Source organism: Mercenaria mercenaria, chromosome 17, assembly GCF_021730395.1.
Source record: "Mercenaria mercenaria strain notata chromosome 17, MADL_Memer_1, whole genome shotgun sequence".
Taxonomy (NCBI): domain Eukaryota; kingdom Metazoa; phylum Mollusca; class Bivalvia; order Venerida; family Veneridae; genus Mercenaria; species Mercenaria mercenaria.
Genome location: NC_069377.1, coordinates 27,111,100 through 27,132,921, shown reverse-complemented (window position 1 = coordinate 27,132,921; position 21,822 = coordinate 27,111,100). Strand labels below are relative to the sequence as shown.

Genomic DNA, 21,822 nt, shown 5'->3' with positions numbered 1-21,822 from the left:
TGTTCGGAACACTGTACAAAGCCACCAGCAGTTGATGACCTGTCAACAGGATATAATGACTTGCCACCATTTAACAATGCTGTATATAACAAGAAGACGATGACATGTCGCCAGCAAACGATGGCCTATCGCCAGCAAACGATTACATATCACCAGAAGACGTTGGCTTGAAAAAATACTGGCATTCCCTGTTTGATATTTGTCTTTGTTTTTTTTTTCAACTATAAACTATCTAAATTAAAAAATAATTATTCTTTGAATGTCTATTACACTACCATGATAACAGTTATTTATTGATTTTGTAAAAAACTTCTCAACAATTATCTACTTTTTGCATGTGGTCTAGGTTAATTAGTTACATTGTAATTGATGAATGAATAATAATTATATTGATTAAAGGTTTATTGATCTGATACAAATAATTATATTGTACTTATTAAGACATGATTTCAAACCATAATTATAATCTTCAACATTAAAATTTGTATATTTCAAACTACTGTAGCATCTAGTTCAAAAATCAAATCGATCTAGATAGATCTAAATAACTTATGTAAAGTCGCTGGATTACCTTCTTAGAAAAGCAAACATAGTGTCCCCGTTTGCTGTTGTCGTCGTTTTGTTCATATTAGAAACCGTTTCCATTAACAAATACATCTTGATAAGGAAGTTCATATTCTATAATGGACAATGTCATTTTGAAATTTGTTCCTGCTGTGTAAACAAAGGTGCATAACACATTGTTAAGGGATCCGTGTGTACACCGCCTATGGATTATCTCCCTTTTACACAAGCACTGGTGAAGATATTTTTAGTGATAGACGGTTCCGGTAATAATGGATAATACTGTTTAGATTTCATATCACGCTTAACCTCCTTTAGATCTAATTTTTATTGCATTTATGAAGAAAAAACTTTTTTTTTCACTTCTGAAAATAATACGACAGCATGTGCGTCTGCGCGTATGACCAGCTACGCGCCTGCCTGTCATCAGCGGACGATGAACTATCACAAGCGGATGATGATATGTCACCAGCACTCGATGACTTGTCACCAGCAGTTGATGACCTGTCACCAGCAGACGATAACTTGTCACCAGTCGATGATGAAATCCCGCCAGCAGATGATGACATACCACCAGGCGACAATGATATAATAACAAGCAGACGATGGCCTATCGTCAGCAAACGATGCCATATCGCCAGCAGACGACGATATACACAGACAGACGATGACCTTTCATCAGCAGAAGATGACCTATCAAGAGCAGACGATGACTTATTACCAGCAGACGAAATATATCACCAGAGACGATGGTATATAACCAGCAGACGACAACATATTACCAGCAGATGACTGCATATTACCAGCAGACGATGACCTATCAACAGCAGACGATAATATGTCACCAGAAGATGATAGCATATCACCAGCAAATGTAACCAAGTGCCTGAAGACGACGGCATATTACCAGCAGAAGATGACCTTTCAACAGCAGATGATGATTTATTACCAGCAGACGAAAATATATCACCAACGGATGATGGTATATAACCAGAAGACGACAGCATATCACCAGCAGAAAACTGAATATCACCTGCAGACGATGACCTATCAATAGCAGACGATAATATATCACCAGAAGATGATAGCATATCACCAGCAGATGATAACCAAGTGCAAGAAGACGACGGCATATTACCAGAAGACGATGACCTATCAACAACAGACGATGACTTATCAACAGCAGACGATGACTTATCATCAGTAGACGACGGTATATCACCAGCAGACAATGGTATATCACCAAAGACGATGACCTATTAACAACAGACGATGACTTATAACCAGTAGACGTTGGTACATCACTAGAAGACGATGGTATATCACCATCGAAAGCAGACGACTGCATATCACCAGCAGACTATAACGTATCTGCGGCAGACGATCACCTATTGTAAATAGCAGACGATAACCTATCGCCAGCAGACGATGGCATAACACCAGTAGACGATGGCATATCACCAGCTGAAGATAACCAAGTGCCAGAAGACGACGGCATTTGATCAGCAAATGGTGACATTTCAGCAGCAGATGGTGGCGTATCACCAGCTGAAGATGGCATATCACCAGCAGACAATAACGTATTACAAGCAGACGATGACGTATCACCAGCAGACGATGGCATACTAGCAGACGACTGCAAATTACCAGCAGACGATGACCTTTAATTAGCAGACGATGACATATCACCAGCATACTACATTTCTTTTCTTCACTTTCAACAGTTCTTCTGCATTTCCTGTTCGGGAGAAATATATTTGCTTTTCTAAATAGCGCTGGAGGTAAATTTGCTACGTTTTGCATTCTCTCTGGAATATTTGAGATGTCCAATTAACGAATGAGAAAGACAACGCTACAAAGTCATTCATGACATTTAGGTAAACAGTATAGAAAAAGCAATACTCAACAACAACAGCATACTGTTAAGGCTGTGTATCACAAGTTTAAACTAACTGCACTGTCAAGTAAAATTGAAATATCTCACTAGCGTTGTGGTTCTAAACACAAGTTATATACAAAATGTGTAAGGAAGGTGACTAAATAACAAAAGCAGGGATAGCTAATTTATTGAAGTATGTAGAATTAAATGCACTGTATATGTAAATACTTAAGAACAAAAACATCCGCAATGTGTAAGCTTAATCAAACTTTGAAAGAGTCCATCCTTTTTTACCCCAGCCCCCCATCTTTTTTTTATTTCTTTCATATCATTAAAGCCCGCTAGCTTAGCTAGGGAGGGTATACGGATCACAGGGTTGAAAATTCGATCCTCGGGCAAGTCGCATATTGTGACGATTGTGTCTGAAGTCATTTCGGTATCCGACTCTAATTCATGTGGAGAAGTTGGCACTTACATGCGGAGAACAGATTAGTACTGTATGAATCTACAATGTAGCATCACTGGTTAGGTTATATAGCAAGCGTTATATAACATAATCACTGTTGAAAAACGGCGCTAACATCCCGCAACCCCACCCCAAAAATCCTGTAGTTAAAATGTACTTGTTGAGTAGTATTTATAGCAATCCGTCCGTTTTATTTTTGCTATTGCGGGTAATATAAGACCAGTTCGACCAGAGCTATGTTAATTGTCTTATCAAAACAATCACATTGTGAACACTCAGCCTTTTCATCTCTTTGTTAGCCTTAACTAGATTAGGAGAGAATATTACAATGTAATACGTACATTATATCGGTCAAGTTTGATTATTTGCCAGGTCTGATCAGTATTTCCAGAGTTGCATCCCTTGATCGCAAAATTTTGAACAATTAGTCTAGTCCCTTTATTTTTGATCAATAATGTTTGGCTAACCCGTCTGCTGTGCTCAAGATCGAGGGAAAGCGCAGCTCTATGGATGGTGGGGTTGTGAGTTCAATACCCGGACAAGGCGTATGTCTTCTGTGACGGTTTGTTAGAAGACACTCTGTCTGAAATAAGTTTTTCTCTACCACTATTTAAAGTCGAGAAGCTGGCAGTTTCTTGCAGAGGAGAACAATCAAGTACTTGTACAGAATCAAGGGACATTATACTAAAATATATTTTTGAAGAGCTATAACTAATGATATTGCATTTATTGTCATATATATGGCCGTGAAGTGGAGATAACATCTCCAAAATAAGAGACAACAAACTTAACGTACATATGGGCCGGAGGCTAAGACAAGGACCCTTATGGGCGGCACGCTTTTTCTATTATTCTATACTTAAAGTAGCTCTGCACGTCAGGATCAAATAATATATTTTAAAAAAAAACTTCAAATAAAATTATGTGGTTTCTGCCAGACTGATTTTTAAAAAAAAGTGAATCTGAAGTAAGTTTAGTTTTCATAATGGAAGTCTATGGGGAAATCAGTTTTGATGAACTGTCCGCAGAAATAAATTTTCTGCAATGTAGATTATACTGAAACTTCCAACAGTTGCAAATTAGCATATGCGATATATAATTGAGATCTATATTGTCGTTTAGATGTCTTTACTCACAGATAGCTATTAAATCACGAAATTGTTTTCCTGTCCGTATACCGAGTCCATGCTTTATTTAAGAAATAATATATCCCAAACAGTGATTTGTCATTGAATAAAATCATTGTTTGGAGTTTAGATGCGAAGAAATTTGATATTCAAGACATTACGCCATTACGTTTTATCAAACGTGTAGAACTAACTTAATTAACGTTTTCTATCTTTTTTGTCTGGAATAGATATTATAATTATTCTAGAGAACTTCATTTAAAAATACAAGGGTATGTAATTTATTTGTTCGAAGTAAACGATGGAAACTTAAGAATTATTCGCCTGTTAAAGGGAAATGCAACAATGTCAGGTCTAACTGACAGAAGGTATTATTTTACTTAAGGTAGCATGAAAGGCTTTATAAACTTATAGTCGCTAAATTATTCGAAGGCTTCTTTTTCTTTTACTACATTTTAAAAGCGTTTCTTTTTCTTTTACTATATTTTAAAAGGATATATTAAATCTAATCGTTTTTTAAAAAAGACTGTTTTAATCTATCTCTAAACAGATTACACAAAAATGACTTAGGTCACTACAGAGAATAAAATTGCTTCCCATCAAGTTTTGACCTAGACTTACCCCTAAAATAATTGACTTTTATACACTATTTCATGCTATTGGGAACCATGTCAAATGCTTCAATATATGTCTTCAATTATTTGATAAAATGCATCACTTTGTACTGATCGATTTTCAAAGACATAAACAAGATTTGCATGGACATTCGGCTTACAACACTGAGTCAAAACCATTCAATGACAAACACTATGATGCTAAAAGCAGCTTTCACTGGACGCACTATTTAATGATCAGTTAAGTTAAAATGAAACGCAACAACGGTAACAAGTGGGCGTAATTTCATTGAATTGTGACAGCTGTGATCAGGTAAGCCAAATAGGAAAAGTCACAAAAATGAGTAAAACTTGGTGCTGGTCGCTATGCGGCAAGTAGCGACATCTATGGGATTGAACAAGTTTGCGAACAAGGTGCTATGCGGCAAGTAGTGCCATCTGTGGGAAAGACAATTTTGCGGGCAAGGTGCTGGTCGGTATGCGGCAAGTTCCCATTTATGGAATTGAACCATTTTGCTGGGCAGTCTTACACTCCATAACGGATAGAATGTGCTCTTATCCTGACATTGGATATTATTCATGTTTTGTTTTGGGTTTAACGCCATTTTTCAACGGTTTTTCAGTTATGTAACATCGGACAGTTAACATAACCAGTGTTCCTGGATTCTGTACCAGTACAAACCTGTTCTCCGCAAGTAACTGTCAACTTCCTCATATTATGCAGAGGTAGGGGAGGAATAATACAAGACAAAATGACTTTTAACGTACGTCTTGCCCGGGAATCCAACTCACGATCTCGCGTTCTGTAGATCTGCACTCAGCGGGCGGGCTGGGTGTTATTCTTCATGTGTAAGTTACAACACTGTCAAGTAAACTAAGTTGAAAAATCAATATATATATAAACTTGAATTTCATCAGTTCAGCACGTACATATGGGATTCTCTGATTATACGACTTCTGATTTGATTAAGGCTTTCCTTATTGTAACGTTACGGCTAAATGTGTTTACTTCCGATCAATAAAAGGTTGTTATGTTCATATTTATTCAGTAAACATTAATTGTGCCTAGTTACTGTATCATTCAAATCTGCCTAAATTTGGGAATTGTTTTGTATATTTAAAAGAGATTATATATTTTTTGTAGTTGTTAAGTCCAAGATGGAGAACAGGAAGAAGAGGGCATTTAGGTCAGCCGTGTCAGTCGCGTTGGACATTGAGAAAGATGTATTTCGGCAAATGAAAGGTAGGTTGGAAAATATGGACATTCTTTTTTTTTAAGTTAAAGCTTTCTTATTTGAAACCTAGCCCGAATTGATACAATAACTTACTAGAAATTCCTGTCAAGCCAATGGTATTCATCTTGATATAAACCAATGAAAGAATTGTTTTATAAGACCCCAAAACCAACTTTTTAACCGTGGGACCAGACACAGACAAAACCAACTTTTTGACCGTGAGTCCAGACACAGAGGTTTAAAACTTGGGGTTTGAGACAAGTCTCAGAATTTTGCTGTATCATTGTCAAATTTACGTTCAGTCTCTGCAACAGTTAATAAGATCAGTTTAATAACACATATTTGACATCTCTTCCAATCTGCTATAGCATTTATGATAGGCAAATGTTTACTATAATATTTAAACAAGACGCTTCTCATTACAAAAAATGTTCAGTTTAACCAGCTCATAAAAAGAATGTGGCAACATGATATTATCTGGACATAATAAATATTTCTTCAGGAAGAAGACTGGATGAGTTGAGCTCTGGAGAGTATAAGTGTACAAAGAACAGTAATTAACCTGTGGTAGTTGAAGGTCATTGGGAGGAACCGTCTGCCGAGGAATAACAAAAACATGACACTGTACATAAAATACAGGTGAGTGTAACACAGTCATTTATTAGTGTACCTGAAACAAAGGTTCAGGGGGAGCTGTGAGTATAGAGGGATGAGCAGACGTCAGTTGTCCGTTGCCAATAATTTTACTATGAACATTCTAGAAGTCATGGTTAGGCATTATTTTTCATACAGTCTTTACCCGTATTACTTATTCATAATCAACAAGCTATAGATACTTATCTCTTCTAATTTTCGATCTCCAGGCTAATTTGCACAACGCATGCTCACTTGGAAAGAGAAATTGATGGCGTAAGGCCACAGTTTTTGTCGTTGAAGCGGCGCATATTTGTGTATTTACGGGTAATTTAGAAGATTCTTTCGATGCTTAAATCATTTATCTACATTTTGCCATTCATCAGTTCTGTAATTTTTATGTATTTGCTCTTGAAATGGGAAACTGATGGCGAAGGCCGCAGTTCTTTTCGTTAACAATAAAGATATATAGTCGTCTGCTGGTGTTATGTCATCCTCTGTTAGTGATAGGTCATCGTCTGCTGTTGTTAGGTCATCTTCTGCCGGAGATATGCAGTCGTCATTGTCTGTTAGTGATACTTAGAGATTATCATACCGGGCTGGTGTGCTTTAAGGCGATATTGGCATACTAGAAGAGATATTGGCCCGAGGGCTTTAGCCTTAAGGCACACTAGTCCTGTTTTATAACCTTTTTATTGCATATGTTCCACTATACTATTAAAGGGAAAACGACATTAAAATAATTTCATGTTGCACAGCGTCTTTGAACGTTTATTTAAGGTTAGAGACCACCAATTGTTTACCCATAGACTAACATTGTAACATTATGGTGTGTACGGCCTTCCATACATCGAAACAGGTATACCTAATTACAAGTTTTTCAAGAACAATCTTAGTTCTACCAAAATATCGGACGAAAAACATATGAATAGTGATACTTTATTTAAGTAATTTTCGTGTGAATGAGATGACCCCCTGTTTACATCATTGACATGGCGGGAGAAATTCGTTTGATAAAACTTTTTTTCAATACACATAAAATGTAGCAAATTTTGTCAAAATGTATAATAAAATACTGTAAATGCAGTGAAAAAATATCAATTTTGAAAAAATAATCACTTCCTGGGTTTGTTTACATGACTGACCAATCAGAACGCACAGACGTTACCTTATTCCCAGGTATACACTTACCTCATTCCCAGTAAGTTCCCTGTACTTTTTTGAATTGGTGGTCTCTGACCTTTAATGTGCGGGAACGTCAACGTTTTCTGACGACGCTGACGTCATTTCCATTTGTTTTAAATTCGTGCATTTTAGTGCTGTAGTTTCGATAGAAGAAGAAGCTAGCAAAATTATGTATTCTTACCATGTATTCTTTTGTGAAATAAATGTTAGTTTGTATATACTTGACATTCTGCCAGTGGAAGTATAAAATCTTGATGTTTTGAACAGCCGGAAGTGTGCCTGATATGGATTTTTGGAACACCCGACCCGGAAGTGTGCCTGATATCGATATCAGGCACACCAGCTCACACGAACGCGAATATCGGTCTTACGCTGTTCATATACGTTTAAATTCAGTGTAATTTTGTTACTATATTTAGTAACATATGCAATAAATGTAGGTCATCGTCAGCTTGTGAACCACCAACTTTTTGCTATATAAAATAGCTGGTCGTATCCATTAAAATGAATATCGCAGTCCAAAATAACACCTGGCTAGAAGATTATGTCTGCTCATATGAGTTCAGGACTCTGGACCATTGATAACGGGATCTGTAAATACACAAATAATTATGCACCGCTATGAATATCTAGCAGAGGATGACCTGACAACATCAGAGGATGACCTGTCACTAACAGACGATGACATATCACCAGCAGACGACTACTATATCTCTCAAATCTCTACAGTAGCAGATGACCTAACAACATGAGACGATGACATATTCGATGCATTCGTGGGCTCAGTATTAAATTATGCATGCCCGATATGGGGTTTCACAAAGTCGAAACAAATAGAGAGTATACAGCTTGAATTCTGCAAGTCCATTTTAGGGGTCAAACTTAACACTAGTAACGTAGCAGTTTACGGGGAATTAGGTCGTTATCCGCTTTACATAACGAGGTATCTACATATAATTAAGTATTGGTTTAAGTTAATCAATACAGAAAACATTATTTTGAAAAATATTTACCTTAGTGCTTGTGAAAAATGCGAAAATGGCATAAATAATTTGGCAGGTAAAGTTAAAAGCTTGCTTACTGTATTGCGTTTTGCTGAAATATGGCACTTTCCAGATAGCTTAAGTTTGAAGCAATTCTTGCCAATTTTTAAGCAAAGACTTATTGACTGCTATTTACAAGACTGGCAAATGCATTTGCGAAATTCAAGTGTTTTGTCACAACTGTATATTCATGTAAAAGATAAGTTTGAATATGAGACCTATTTGGACAAACTACCGTGTAAATCTCTTAGAAGCGCATTGTCACGGCTTCGTATGTCCGCGCACAGGCTTCGCATCGAGTCCGGAAGGTACGGGAGAGATCGCTTAGAGTCTGTTTGCTCTGTGATTCAAACGAGATAGAAGACGAGTATAATTTTGTGATTGTGTGCAAAGCGTTAGAATATTTGCGAGTACAATTCATCAAGCGTTACTATTATATCCGCCCGAGTGTGTTTAAATTTACGCAACTACTTCAATCTAAGAATAAAAAAACTTTAAAGTATCTTTGTCAATTCTTAGTTAAGGCAAATATTGCAAGAAACGAGCTTACTTATTTAATGCGGTAATCATTTTCTCGTATTGATCAACCAACTATTCATACGACGTGCGTTGCGTTTACAGGACGCTTTAAAAGTTTAAAGGTTTGCCCTTTGAAACCATGTTGAAAAGGTTAAATACTTTTTTGTTACTTTAATAAAGGAAATAGTATAAGATTCATGCATGGGTTGCCTCCCCTAGTAACGACTACCTAAATGTAGTAATCCATACTTTTATTATTAATAATTTAAATGTTTCATTCTTCACTTAAAGTTAATATTTAATCCATAGTATCTATGTATTTTCAATTAAAAACTGCTTCATTCTCCACTTAAAGTTAATAATGTTTTCTATCGAGTGGATAAAATTCACAGAAATGTATACACACATATTTCATTCAATTTATCTGGTCTTAACTTGACGATTCCATAATATTTACAAAATAATACCATATCTGTATATATTTTCTTACTTCATGTGTTTAGTTCACTGACTTATACGAATTTCATTTACAATTTTGTTTGTATATAACGATGTACCAATATGTGTACAAGTTATCATAATACAATTTTGTCTTGTCTTGTCATATCACCAATAGAAGGCTGCATATTACCAACGGACTATGACCTAACAACAGCAGACGATGACCTATTAATGATGCATTAATGATCCCACTTAATTTGCTCTAATTAGTGTTAATTTGATTGGCATTCATCGAGTTTTTGATATTATTATCTTGTCAATTTGCAGGTAGAAAAAAGGTTAGAAATTGTCAGACTGGATTCCCAGGCTACTCAAGAGCAGAGTTGATTATTATCTTGGCAATCTGTTCCGAACCCTAGATTGCTGCTTTTTTTCATGGATGAAAAAGATGTTTGAACTACAAGTGTTTTTCTAGTAGGAGTTTCGTCAGTAATGCCAAAAGTGTAAACGAATACGTGCATGTTGGTGCACATGTTCTGCACGTGCAAAATATGCAATATTGGTCAAAACGCCTAATTCGGTTACTTTGGCCGTGAATCTCCAAAAATAGATTGAATGGGTACCAAACTATATCAGTTTGGAGATATTAACCTTTGCTGTAAAGATGCGTGAATGGACAGTTTAATATTTTACTTATTTATAAATACTTTGTGATTGTATGGCAAGTTGCTTTTTTATCCCCCCACCAAAGGTGAAGGGGATATTAGAAATGCTCTCCGTCCGTCCGTCCGTCCGTCCGTCCGTGCGTCCGCAACGATATTTGTCCGGAGCATAACTCCAAAAGTACTTGAGGGATTTTCTTCAAACTTCATACACTGATAGAACACATTGGGAGGAAGTGCAGTGTGCAAGAACAATAACTCTACCTTGCCTATTTTTTGAGTTATTCCCCTTTATCATATTTTCTTAAAGAAATTTGTCCGGAGCATATCTTCTTCATGCATGGAGGGATTTTGATATATCTTGGCACAAATGTTTACCACCACGATGCGGAGTGTCATACGCAAGAACTAGGTCCCTAGGTCTAAGGTCAAGGTCACACTTAGAGGTCAAAGGATACAAGAATAAAAACCTTGTCCGGAGCATTTCTTCTTCATGCATTGAGGGATTTTGATATAACTTGGCACAAATGTTTACCACCACGAGACGGAGTGTCATGCGCAAGATCCAGGTCACTAGGCCTAAGGTCAAGGTCACACTTAGAGGCCAAAGGTCAGATACAAGAATGACTTTGTCCGAAGCATTTCTTCTTCATGCATGGAGGGATTTTGATGTAACTTCGCACAATTATACACCATCATGAGACGAAGTGTCATGCGCAGTTCCCTTCTTTAGAATTACTTCCCTTTGTTGTTACTTTAAATAGCTTTTATTGTAACTTTTTCATTACTAGTCATAGGGAAAAATCGAGACCACTTTTCTGTAGTACAACAAACATGCTAAATCCAATTTTGAGGTGTATTTTGACCAGTCTCTTCCTGATAAAGATTTTTGTGTGGACTTGCAATTTTTTTTTTTTTTTTTTTTTTTTAAAGATTAACTTCCCTTAGTTGTTACTATAAATAACTTATATTGTAACATTTTTATAATTGACCCTAGCGAAAAAACAAGACCACTTTTCTGTGGTACAGCATAGATGTTACTCTCCAGTTTTAGGTGTATTTTATTAATTTTATTATATATAAGGTATCTCTACCTAGTAAGGAGTTTTTTTGTGGACTTTAAAAAACAAAAGACTTACAATGATTACTAAACAACCACAAAATTAACATTCCATTTGCAAATACAGCTGCTAGAGTAAAGAAATTTGCTTTGACGGGCATATATTGTGACATTCTGGCACTCTTGTTCCCTGTTAGCTTTCCATTCCTTCTTTTTACAGTAGCCATATAGAAAAACGTCATAGTTATACTCTTCATGAAAATTAATAAAATTTAGCAGTAAACCACCTCACTACTGACTTATTCTTTCTTCCACATCTTAAAACCCCTGATGCGGACCACATCCTTCAATTATGATATGCCCGGTGGGGGGATTAGCCATGTCTGACATGGCTCTTGTCTTATAATGATACGTATCAGCTTTTACATAAAACTGCTTTTGTCTGATTTTACTCCTTTGAAAATGATACTGTAGTTTATGGAAGACTGCGTTCTTTCAAGGTATTCACATTTGATCGCTGTCCTTGTTTTATTGTTCATGTTGAAGTGTTTATACTAGATAACTGAGCATTACTGACGTAAATAGTTTTGTAGTGAAGTGTATGTAGTTACATATCTATTCCTATAATTAAGAAATAAGTTATAGCAAGAGTGTTTTAACACTATCTATGCACGATGGATGGTTATACGTCGGGCGTAATAATGTCACGGGGCGCAGCCCTCGTGAAATTATTTGTAAGACGTATTGCCGCTCCAAGAGTATAGATAGTGTTAAAACACTCTTTTGCTATAAATTATTTCGATTCTAATATGCCCTTAATCTAAAACGGTAGATAAAATATAGTATCGCAACAAAAACACTGACGCAGATCTATTCTGATAATTTCATGTAAGTAACAAATCTATTCTTATCATTGTATGTAAGTTGCAGATCTATTCCTATAATTGTTAGTCAAAGTTTAAAAACCAAAATGGATGGACTCTTACTGCGTTAGAAAAGTTGAAAAGAAGTATCATGCATGGAAACGTTTCGAGTACAGCCATAGTTATAGGCGTTAAGTTGGTATGCAGTTTGCAGTACGAATTGCAAACCGCAAACTATTTTGCATTTTGCAGTTCGAATTGCATACTGCAAACTGTTTAGCAGATTGCGATTCGAATTGGAAACTACCAGCTGTTTGCAGTTTGTGAATCGAATTGCAAAATGAATTTTTATTTTGCAATTCAAGGTTTGTATGAACCACGATTGCTTTCTGAGAAAGCTGTTATTGTTTCTGGCTTTTTAGGACTGAAACTTTAATAATTCAATCTTTTTTGTTCATTGTTATATGAATTGCAAACTGCAAAACAGTTCGAATTGCAAAATGAAATTTCATTTTGCGATTCACGATATGAAGCGCAATTGCTTTTTCAGGCTTTGAAATTTAACATTTCAATCTTATTTGCAATTTGTAATCTGAATTGCAAACTGCAAAACATTTTGCAGTTTGAATTGCAAAATGAATTATATTTTTCTATTCAAGACTTATATAAACCACGATCGCTTTGTAAGAAAGATTTTATTGTTTTAGGCTTTTAAGGATTAAAAGTTAAACATTTCAATCTTTTTTTTTTGCACATTGTTATATGAATTGGAAACTGCAAAACATTTCACATTTTGCAGTTCGAATTGCAAAATGAATTAAAATGTATATAAACAGCGATTCGGTTTCCGAGAAAGATGCTATTGTAATTTGCTTTTCAGGCTTGGAAATTTAACATTTCAATGTAATTTTCACTTTGAAATTTGAAATGCAAACTGCAAAACATTTTGCATTTTAAGTTCAAATTGCAAAATGAATTCTCATTTTGCTGTTCAAGATATATATGAAGGCGATTCTCTTTCTAAGAAAGATTCTATTGTTGTTTTTTTCCTTTTCAGGCCTTTTTAAGATTTCAATCAAATTTGCACTTCGTAATTTGAATTGCAAACTGCAAAATATTTTGCATTTTGCACTTTGCAGTTCAAACTGCAAAATTAACTTTTATTTTGCAGTTCGGGAGATATATATAATCCGCGATTCGCTTTCCATGAAAAAATGTTAATATTTTGAGCAAATCGGGCTTTAACATTGAATATTTCAGTCGAGTCCGCGCTTTGTATTTTTAATTGCAAACTGTTTTTCTTTTCTGCGATTTGCGATTCGAATGGCAAAATGAAGTTTTACTTATTATTCATGATATATATGAATTGTGAAGTATTGAGCTTTTCAGTATTTAAAAATGAATATATTTCAGGCTTTAAAATCGAACATTTCAGTCACTTTTGCGCTTTGTAGTTTTAATTGCTAACTGCAAAATCTTTGCTATAAATTGAAAAATGATTTTTCGCCGTTTAAGATATAAAATAATCGAGATTTGCTTTCCGAGAAAGATGTTAATGTTTTGAGCTTTTCAGAATTTTGAATTAAACATGGTTCATTCTCATTCGCGCTACATATTTTGCAGTTTGAATTTCAAAATGAATGTATGGATAACACATGTTTTTCCTTGTTATACCATCTGCACAATCCCGAGGGATCGGTTGGTGCCCAATCTCGTTAGGGCGAGAGTACCAACGTCATCTGAAGATGTTATAACACGAAATGAACATGCGTTAACGCAATTCTAGCATAAAACGCGCATGTATAAAAACTGTTTTGATAGCACGTGAACACGTGAACACGTTTATTCTCCTATTAAAAACATCTTCGAAACGTGTCAAGAACAGCAGTTTTATGCTAGATTTTAATTTTGCGGTTCAAGAAATATATTCCGCGATTTGCTTTCTGAGAAAATGATTTTCAGGCTTCAAAATTTAATATTTCACTCACTTCTGTGCTTGTAATTTGAATTGCAAAATGCGAAATATTTTGCTGTTTGCAATTTAAATTATAAAACCAACTGAGATTGAAATGTTAAATTTTCAAGTCTGAAAACCCCAATCAATGTCGTCTTTCTGAGCAACTTTATCGCATTCAATACATATATTGATCGAAAATAAAAAATCATTTTGCAATTCGAACTGCAAAGTGCAATATATTTTGCAGTTTGCTATTCAAATTACAAAGCTCAATTGATATTGAAATCTTGAATTCTGAAACGCAAAGAACAAATTCATTTTGCAATCCGAACTGCAAAATGCAAAATATTTTGAAGTTTGCAATTCGAATTAGGAAACGCAAATTAAATTGAAACTTTAAAATTTTAAGCCTGAAATGCCCCCGCCCACGTACGCCCACCGCCCCCTTCCCCCCACACACACACACACAAAAAAAAAAAAATAGAAAATAAAACATGTTTCTGAGCAACTTCATCATAGTTCGATAGTCGATACATATATGCTTATCATCAAAGGATAAAGGCGACCAAACAACATCACTTGGTCAACAAAGATAATATGGATAAACAAGCTGTTATCAAGGAGTCAGACGAATGCACTGAGAAGTGTCAAGTGCACAAAAAGGAAGTGATTAAATTTTTCTGTCCAGAACATGAAGCTCTCGGCTGCAACGATTGTATCGTCCTGAATCACAGAGCATGTGACATTGACTATATACCTGATAAATGTGCTGGTATTGGGGACAGTGCAGAATTCAGAGAGGTACTGAGTGAGCTTAACCAGAAGGTGAATGAAGTCGAGGATGTTATAAAGTTGGCCTCATGTAGAGAAAAAGAATTTAATTACTGTCATGATAAGCTACTCGAAGAAATTACAACGTTTCGCAAAGAGATAAATGATCGTTTAGACCAACTACAAAAGCAAATTCAGAAAGATGCTGAAAGAAAGAAATCCAGAGATAAACAAACAGTAAAGGAAGTGCTTAATACTTGTACCGACATTTCTTTAGATATCAAACAACTACAGTCGAAACTACAAGATTACAAAGCCTCACAACAGAATGGACATCTTTACATTACAATGAAACAAGCTAAATCCAAACTAAAGTCAGAAGAAATAAAGGAGGTAGACAGAAGTTTAGAAAAGACAAACATGCAATACACATTTGAGCAAAACCAGGATCTGGAAAACATACTTTCAAGACAAAATGCCCTTGGAAAGCTAGCACTCTCTTCTTCTCTTGTAACAACAAAGGGGAGAAAACCGATAGAAAAATTAACCAAAAATGGAAACATAAATATAAAGACGAAATCAGATCAGACTGAATGCTGCCTCACAGCATGTGTTGTTCTGTCCTCTAACACACTTGTGGCGGCTGACTATAACAATGAGAAACTGAAAGTTGTTGACATAAAAAATGAAGCTGTAATAGAAGAGACAACACTTTCTTTACAACTATGGGACATTGAAGTAATGCCGCAGGATCAGATTGCTGTGACAATGCCATGGAAGAAAGAGATTCTTATAATGACAACAGCAGGTAAACTGTCAATTGTCCGCAAATTTCCTGTTAAAGGAAAATGTAAAGGTATAGCTTATCATCAAGATCATTTCTACATAGTTAGCAGTGACCCGAAGTGTGTATTTATTACAGATACACAAGGTAACGTCCAGAACACAATTTTACTGGATGATAAGAGATTTGACAAACCATGCTTCTTACTGCTAAGTAAGGATCTGAGACATATCTTCATCGTTGATAAGGGTAGCGGCAGTGTCTTCAGTATAACATTGCAAGGTGATATATCTGCTGAATACAAAAATAAAGACTTAAAAGATCCGCGGGGAATGATGATGCTAGACGATGGATCCTTGCTAGTGTGCTGCTGTAGGGGAAATGGGAGCATACATCGTATCTCGGGTGATTTGAAGCAATGTCAGACTATGATAGATGGTCTGTCGTATCCACGGTCTATGTGCTATAATCGTGATCAACATGAGGTCTATGTCGGGTGTTTTACTGATCAGATGATTGTGTTAAGTGCAAAATAACGTGTGTATTGACACAGCAAACATTTTTGATCATGCAACTGTGTGACATGATTTTCACTTGTTTCTGTATTTCATTTTATCATTTATATACGTAGATAAAAATATGTAAGTAACTTATGTCATAAAATTTAAACTTTTAATCCCTATCATTTCAATGTAAACAGATAGCTAAACTGATATTATAAACAGTTAAATTATGTCTTATATAATCTTATCAGATTGAAAACGTTTCATTACAACTAAAATTTACGTTTTGTTAGCATATATTTTACTAATCTTTTTATTAAAGTATGGGGTTTTACAGTTGCTAATTTTTGTTAAAGAGGGTTTTTTTTTCAAATAAATATATATATTTGTCTTTATATAAAGTTGGAGACATCCAATAGGTTTAGTCACGTTCGAAACTTTTAACTTATTTCAAATTATTTGAATTTTTATCAAATTAATATCACCGTCGATTTAAACAGTTGTTTTGAACATATATGAAATATGTAAGTTTAAGTAATAAAAATTTGTCGACGTTTTTTCTCACTAACTTCGGACCTCGGGTCAAATGTTTTCACTATTGAGCGGCAAAGTCATTCAACAAATGTTTATTGCATTTCATCAGAAAAAGTTTTGACTTAGTTTAATTTTGCCCAGAAAATGCGGTATTGAGCACCTGTCATATAGCAAAGTATAAATCGGTGATTTATAGAAGGAGTCATATAATAAGTTTTGTGTTGTATGAGGCACAACTGTACATAATTATAGTACTCCGGTTCAATGGATAACACGGAGGGACAATAAAGCCCAGTTACAATGATAACATGCAGGGACTATAAAGACTTGTCTGTGAAGATCGGAACCATTGACAACACCGAGGAAAGATAAAGCGCTGTCGGACTACAAGTAGGGAAAATAAAGTCCTGTCTGTGAAGATCGGAACCATTGACAACACCGAGGAAAGATAAAGCGCTGTCGGACTACAAGTAGGGAAAATAAAGTCCTGTCTGTGAAGATCGGAACCATTGACAACACCGAGGAAAGATAAAGCGCTGCCGGGCTACAAGTAGGGAAAATAAAGCCCCCTGTCTGTGAGGATTGGAACCACTGACAACACCGAGGAAAGATAAAGCGCTGTCGGACTACAAGCAGGGAAAATAAAGTCCTGTCTGTGAAGATCGGAACCACTGACAACACGGGAGAGGGGGGATAAAGTCATGCATGTAAACATTTGTTTCATAGACAACAAGGTGTATGGACAGTAAAGTCCTGTCCGATGAACAGTGATTACATGGACAACGTGGAGGGACAATTAACGTCTGTCTGTAATCAACAGTTCCAGGGCTGAAATTGAGGAACAATACGCTGCTGGTAAAGCATCGCAAGTCGTCAGTGGTTATTCTATTCTATGGAATAGTAGCATGCCCCGTTTTTCTTTTCATGTCATATATTTAGTTTTCATATGATGTAATTAGAATAACGGTTTGATTTGTGTCTGAAAATGATAGTGGTGTTATTTGTGCTGTCGCATTAATTCGTCGTCTTCGTCTTTCTAACATGTATAAATGTAGGGAATGTGTGAGCTTTGGAAATAACATCATGATAAAATAAAAATGGTGTAATCATTTTGTGATATATTGTTGATACCTCTGTGATTATTTGAAGCTACTGATTAATAAAGAAAAGAGATTTGCAGATCTATATGCACGTTTTCAGGAACCGTGCCATGACCTTTTAAAAATGTCGACTTACATGCATCATTTAGGTGCTGGGGCATTCAACCATTGAGGTTTCAAAATATCTATTATAATTTATATCATGTTTTCCAGTAGCTTATTAAAATGTTACGGTAGCTTATATCTGAAACTTTCACTGTTTCAAAAAGTGTGATTATAAACTCTCAACGTTTTCATTTAAATTTTCACTGTTATGGAACTACACTTGAATGGAATATATAAATAATCAGAAAATCATAATATATATAGTACATACAGTACATTTCTAACAGTTCTAACTATAAACTTGAAAGAAATCAGTAAGTGTTTTGTTACATGACATCAGAATTATAATCCATTTTCAGCCTAGGCTTAGCGATTTATATACGGAGTCATGTAATGTTGGTTTTTATCAATATTCTACGGTGGCATCTTCTTAAAACATCCAATAAGCATACCTGCAAATTAAGCTATTTGGTCCGAATATCAATAAAACACACTATACTGTAAACAGGGGTAGCGGACAGAACAAACAAATTTTTAAACAAATATGTCAAGCAAGGTCAGCAATGTAAGTCTTATCCAAATCAGTCAAAGGCAAACCAATTATCAAAGGTCAAAGGTCAAATTTGTCTGAAAATTCGCAAAAAGAGCATTTTGCAACGATTTTTCTTTATTGTTTTTGGGTATTTTTGTCGAAACTAGTAAAACCGATCATCATTCCTTTCAAAGTTTATATAATAGACAATATCACTATTGAAATTATAATGAAAAATTAGTCAAGGTCAAACCTGTTATTAAAGGTCAAAGGTCATCTTAATGTGAAAATTTAAAAATAAAGCACATTTTTTTTTCTTCAATAAAAATTATCTTGTCATTTTTTTTTCATTGAAAAAAGTTTTTCTTATGTATATTTGTGAGGCAATGTCAACGATGCAGATCCAATTTCAAAAACAGTTATTGGTAAAGCTTATATCAAAGGTAAAAGTTATTAGTAATTTACAGTTGTTCCATGAAGCTTCATATATATGGGGCAATGTCAATGACGAAGATATCAAAAGACATGAGTCTAGAACAGACCTAATGTTTAAGGTCAAAGTTCATTAAAAAGATAGCACTATTATTTTATTTTTTTTTTGTTAAAAATTATCTTGTCGTTATAAGCCATCTATAATGTCAATTCGAAGGTTGTGTACCAAAACAGTCAAAGGAAAATATGATAACAAAAGTAAAGATCAAAATTGTTGAAGAAAATCGCAAGAAAAAAAAAACGTTCAAAACTATTTTATGTCATTTTTAACCGATCAGTATTCGCTTTAATGTATATATGTCCCACAATGTCATCGAAGAAAATATTATCAGAAATGAGTCAAGGTCAAACCTTGTGTTAAAAGTCAAATGTCATTTTCTTGATAAAAATCTAAAACAAAATGTCATTTTTATTTTCCTTATCTGTCTGAAAATATGTTATCGCTTTAAAACACATGTCTGTAGAGATTTTTATATATTTATATCATGTTAGCAATGAGGGGTTCAAAGATCTAACATGCAATTTAAGTTAAAGGTAATCTTCATGCAAGTTAATTCACGAAAATCGACATTTCTTGTAATTTATTTGTATTGTTCGAAATCAGATTGTCAAGGTAAAACCTAGTATTTAAAGGTCAAAATCTGAAAATGTGGCTTTCAGATAAAATCAGTGTCAAAGCATTGTAGAAGAATAAAGATCTTTGACAAAGGTTGGAAATATGTTTTCCTTTTGTTGGTTTTAATGACACACCGACGCTATTATAAGTCATATGGCGACTTTACAGCTTTTCGTGGTGGAAGAAGATCGCATGGCTCTATATCTCATTTACATCGAAATAAAAACATGAGGTATGGAATCAAAGTTTGCATACCTGCTGGAATCACAGAGTTACTGCAAAACCAAGTGTTAAGACCCTATTAGTCGCCTCTTACGATCTTGCAAGGGTAAGGCAGTGGTTCCAATTCTTTTCATACACAGATCGTCCCAGAACTATATGGGACCATTTTAAACAAAGTTGATAAGGTTAGATTTATGAAAATTTATTGCCAACAGTGTTACGACATAGGTATTTTGAAATAGATACTGATGAGTGACTAATAATGATGAAATAATTTAGAATTATAGAGAAATCAATAAAAATGGCTTTTAACGATTTTAAAGTTTTGGCCTCTTCTTCTCTAACATATATATGTATTTATGTATCAAAATGAGTAATGATCAGACTCTGATGACAGCAAAAATATAATATTGAACAATACACTTTTAAACAAGACAATTCTTTTCTTTCGATTTTCTAACACAAGGTAATATTATCGCAATATTTTACACACTTTTATGTCCCTTGACCCTTGATATTATGGATGCCCTTGAATTGTTTGAGATTAGATGTGTATACCAGACATTGTCTAACGTTTAAACATTAAAATGACTTTATTGACTTATATCGAAACGATATTATTAACAAAGAGAAAAGTCAAAGAGCTATTTTTTCATCCTTTTATTTGGAAATGACTTTTGACCAATATTCTTGCATAAAAACTACTTTTTTTCACTGGATCCGCCCATGTATTAACGAGGGAAAATCGTGTGCAAAAAAAGGTAATTCACGTGCTGTTAATACCCAATTTTTATTTTTGAAATGCTTTCCCAGGGACGTGTATGTATTTCTGCGCAGACTGACATCTGGTATCTGTGTCTTGTTTCTTTCATAAAAAACCTCTTCTTGTAGCATGAAAGATGCAACCTAAACCATAGAATGTTTTGCACACCAAATGCGCTACCCCCAACAATGTTCGTACTCGCTTCTTCCCTTGTTTACTCACGTTTTAAACTCGGCGTCGTTTCAGTTTTTGTAGATAACCGTGTAGATAACCGCGAATATTTCAGAATCGCGTGTAACTTGAACAATTGTTTGTTTTTAAGAATCATATATATGATTTTGGTAAGTATCAGTCGGTATGTTTTTATCTAAGTTCTGGAAGAATTTATATAAACAGCTTGAAAGTCTGACATTACGTTCGAACTCATCCGTACTCCAAATGTGTCCGTACTCAAAATAACTCGAATGTAAAGTTATTATTCTTGAAATTGGGCTCTTGTTTACCAAATGTTGAAGTTATATGAATATTTTTGGTAATTTCATGTTTGTAATAACGAGAGATGAAAAAATTCGTGTAAAAATCTTCAGTTTGTGTTTTAAGAAATGTTGTTGATTTTTGTGCCCTGGTTATGGATATTTAAAACATGTTTACCGTTTCCAAGAACAACAGAATGGTAATTAAAAATGTACCGGAATCGTAAAGTCATCACATATGAAAACAATACATTTAGTCGTCGCGTAATGTTTTTTACGCAAGAATAGCGACAATACACGTTTGTTTTGTGTATTAACGTCTCAGAAGCCCTTCGGATATTTTTGTGACCTCGGCCTTCGGTCTCGGTCACAAACTATCCCACGGGCTTCTGCAGACGTTAATACACAAAAAAACTTGTATTATCCCTACGATATCACATTTTAACGTGACTCATTTCAGACAAAATCTTTATTACTGACATTGTTGGGCATATGTCAATGTACAGACTGGGTCATGTTAGGGAAGAGGATGTGGTGTCAGGCAGCCGGTTAGCTCAGTCGGTAGAGCACTCGCCCTGTAAGTGAGGGGTCCCGGGTTAGAGCCCCGAACTGACTGCACATTTTTCTCACCCTGTGACATTTGGCGCCCAACATGGGACCGTGACGGCATTACACTGGT

General features: G+C 35.1%; 1 protein-coding gene across 1 annotated transcript; it reads left to right on the top strand.

The window, feature by feature from the left end:
* The first annotated feature begins 14,845 nt into the window (after nucleotides 1–14,845).
* LOC123535871 (uncharacterized) lies at nucleotides 14,846–16,339 on the top strand. Its single transcript, XM_045318625.2, has one exon. The coding sequence runs from the start codon at nucleotides 14,846–14,848 to the stop codon at nucleotides 16,337–16,339; it is 1,494 nt and encodes a 497-aa protein (XP_045174560.2).
* The last annotated feature ends 5,483 nt before the right edge of the window (nucleotides 16,340–21,822 follow it).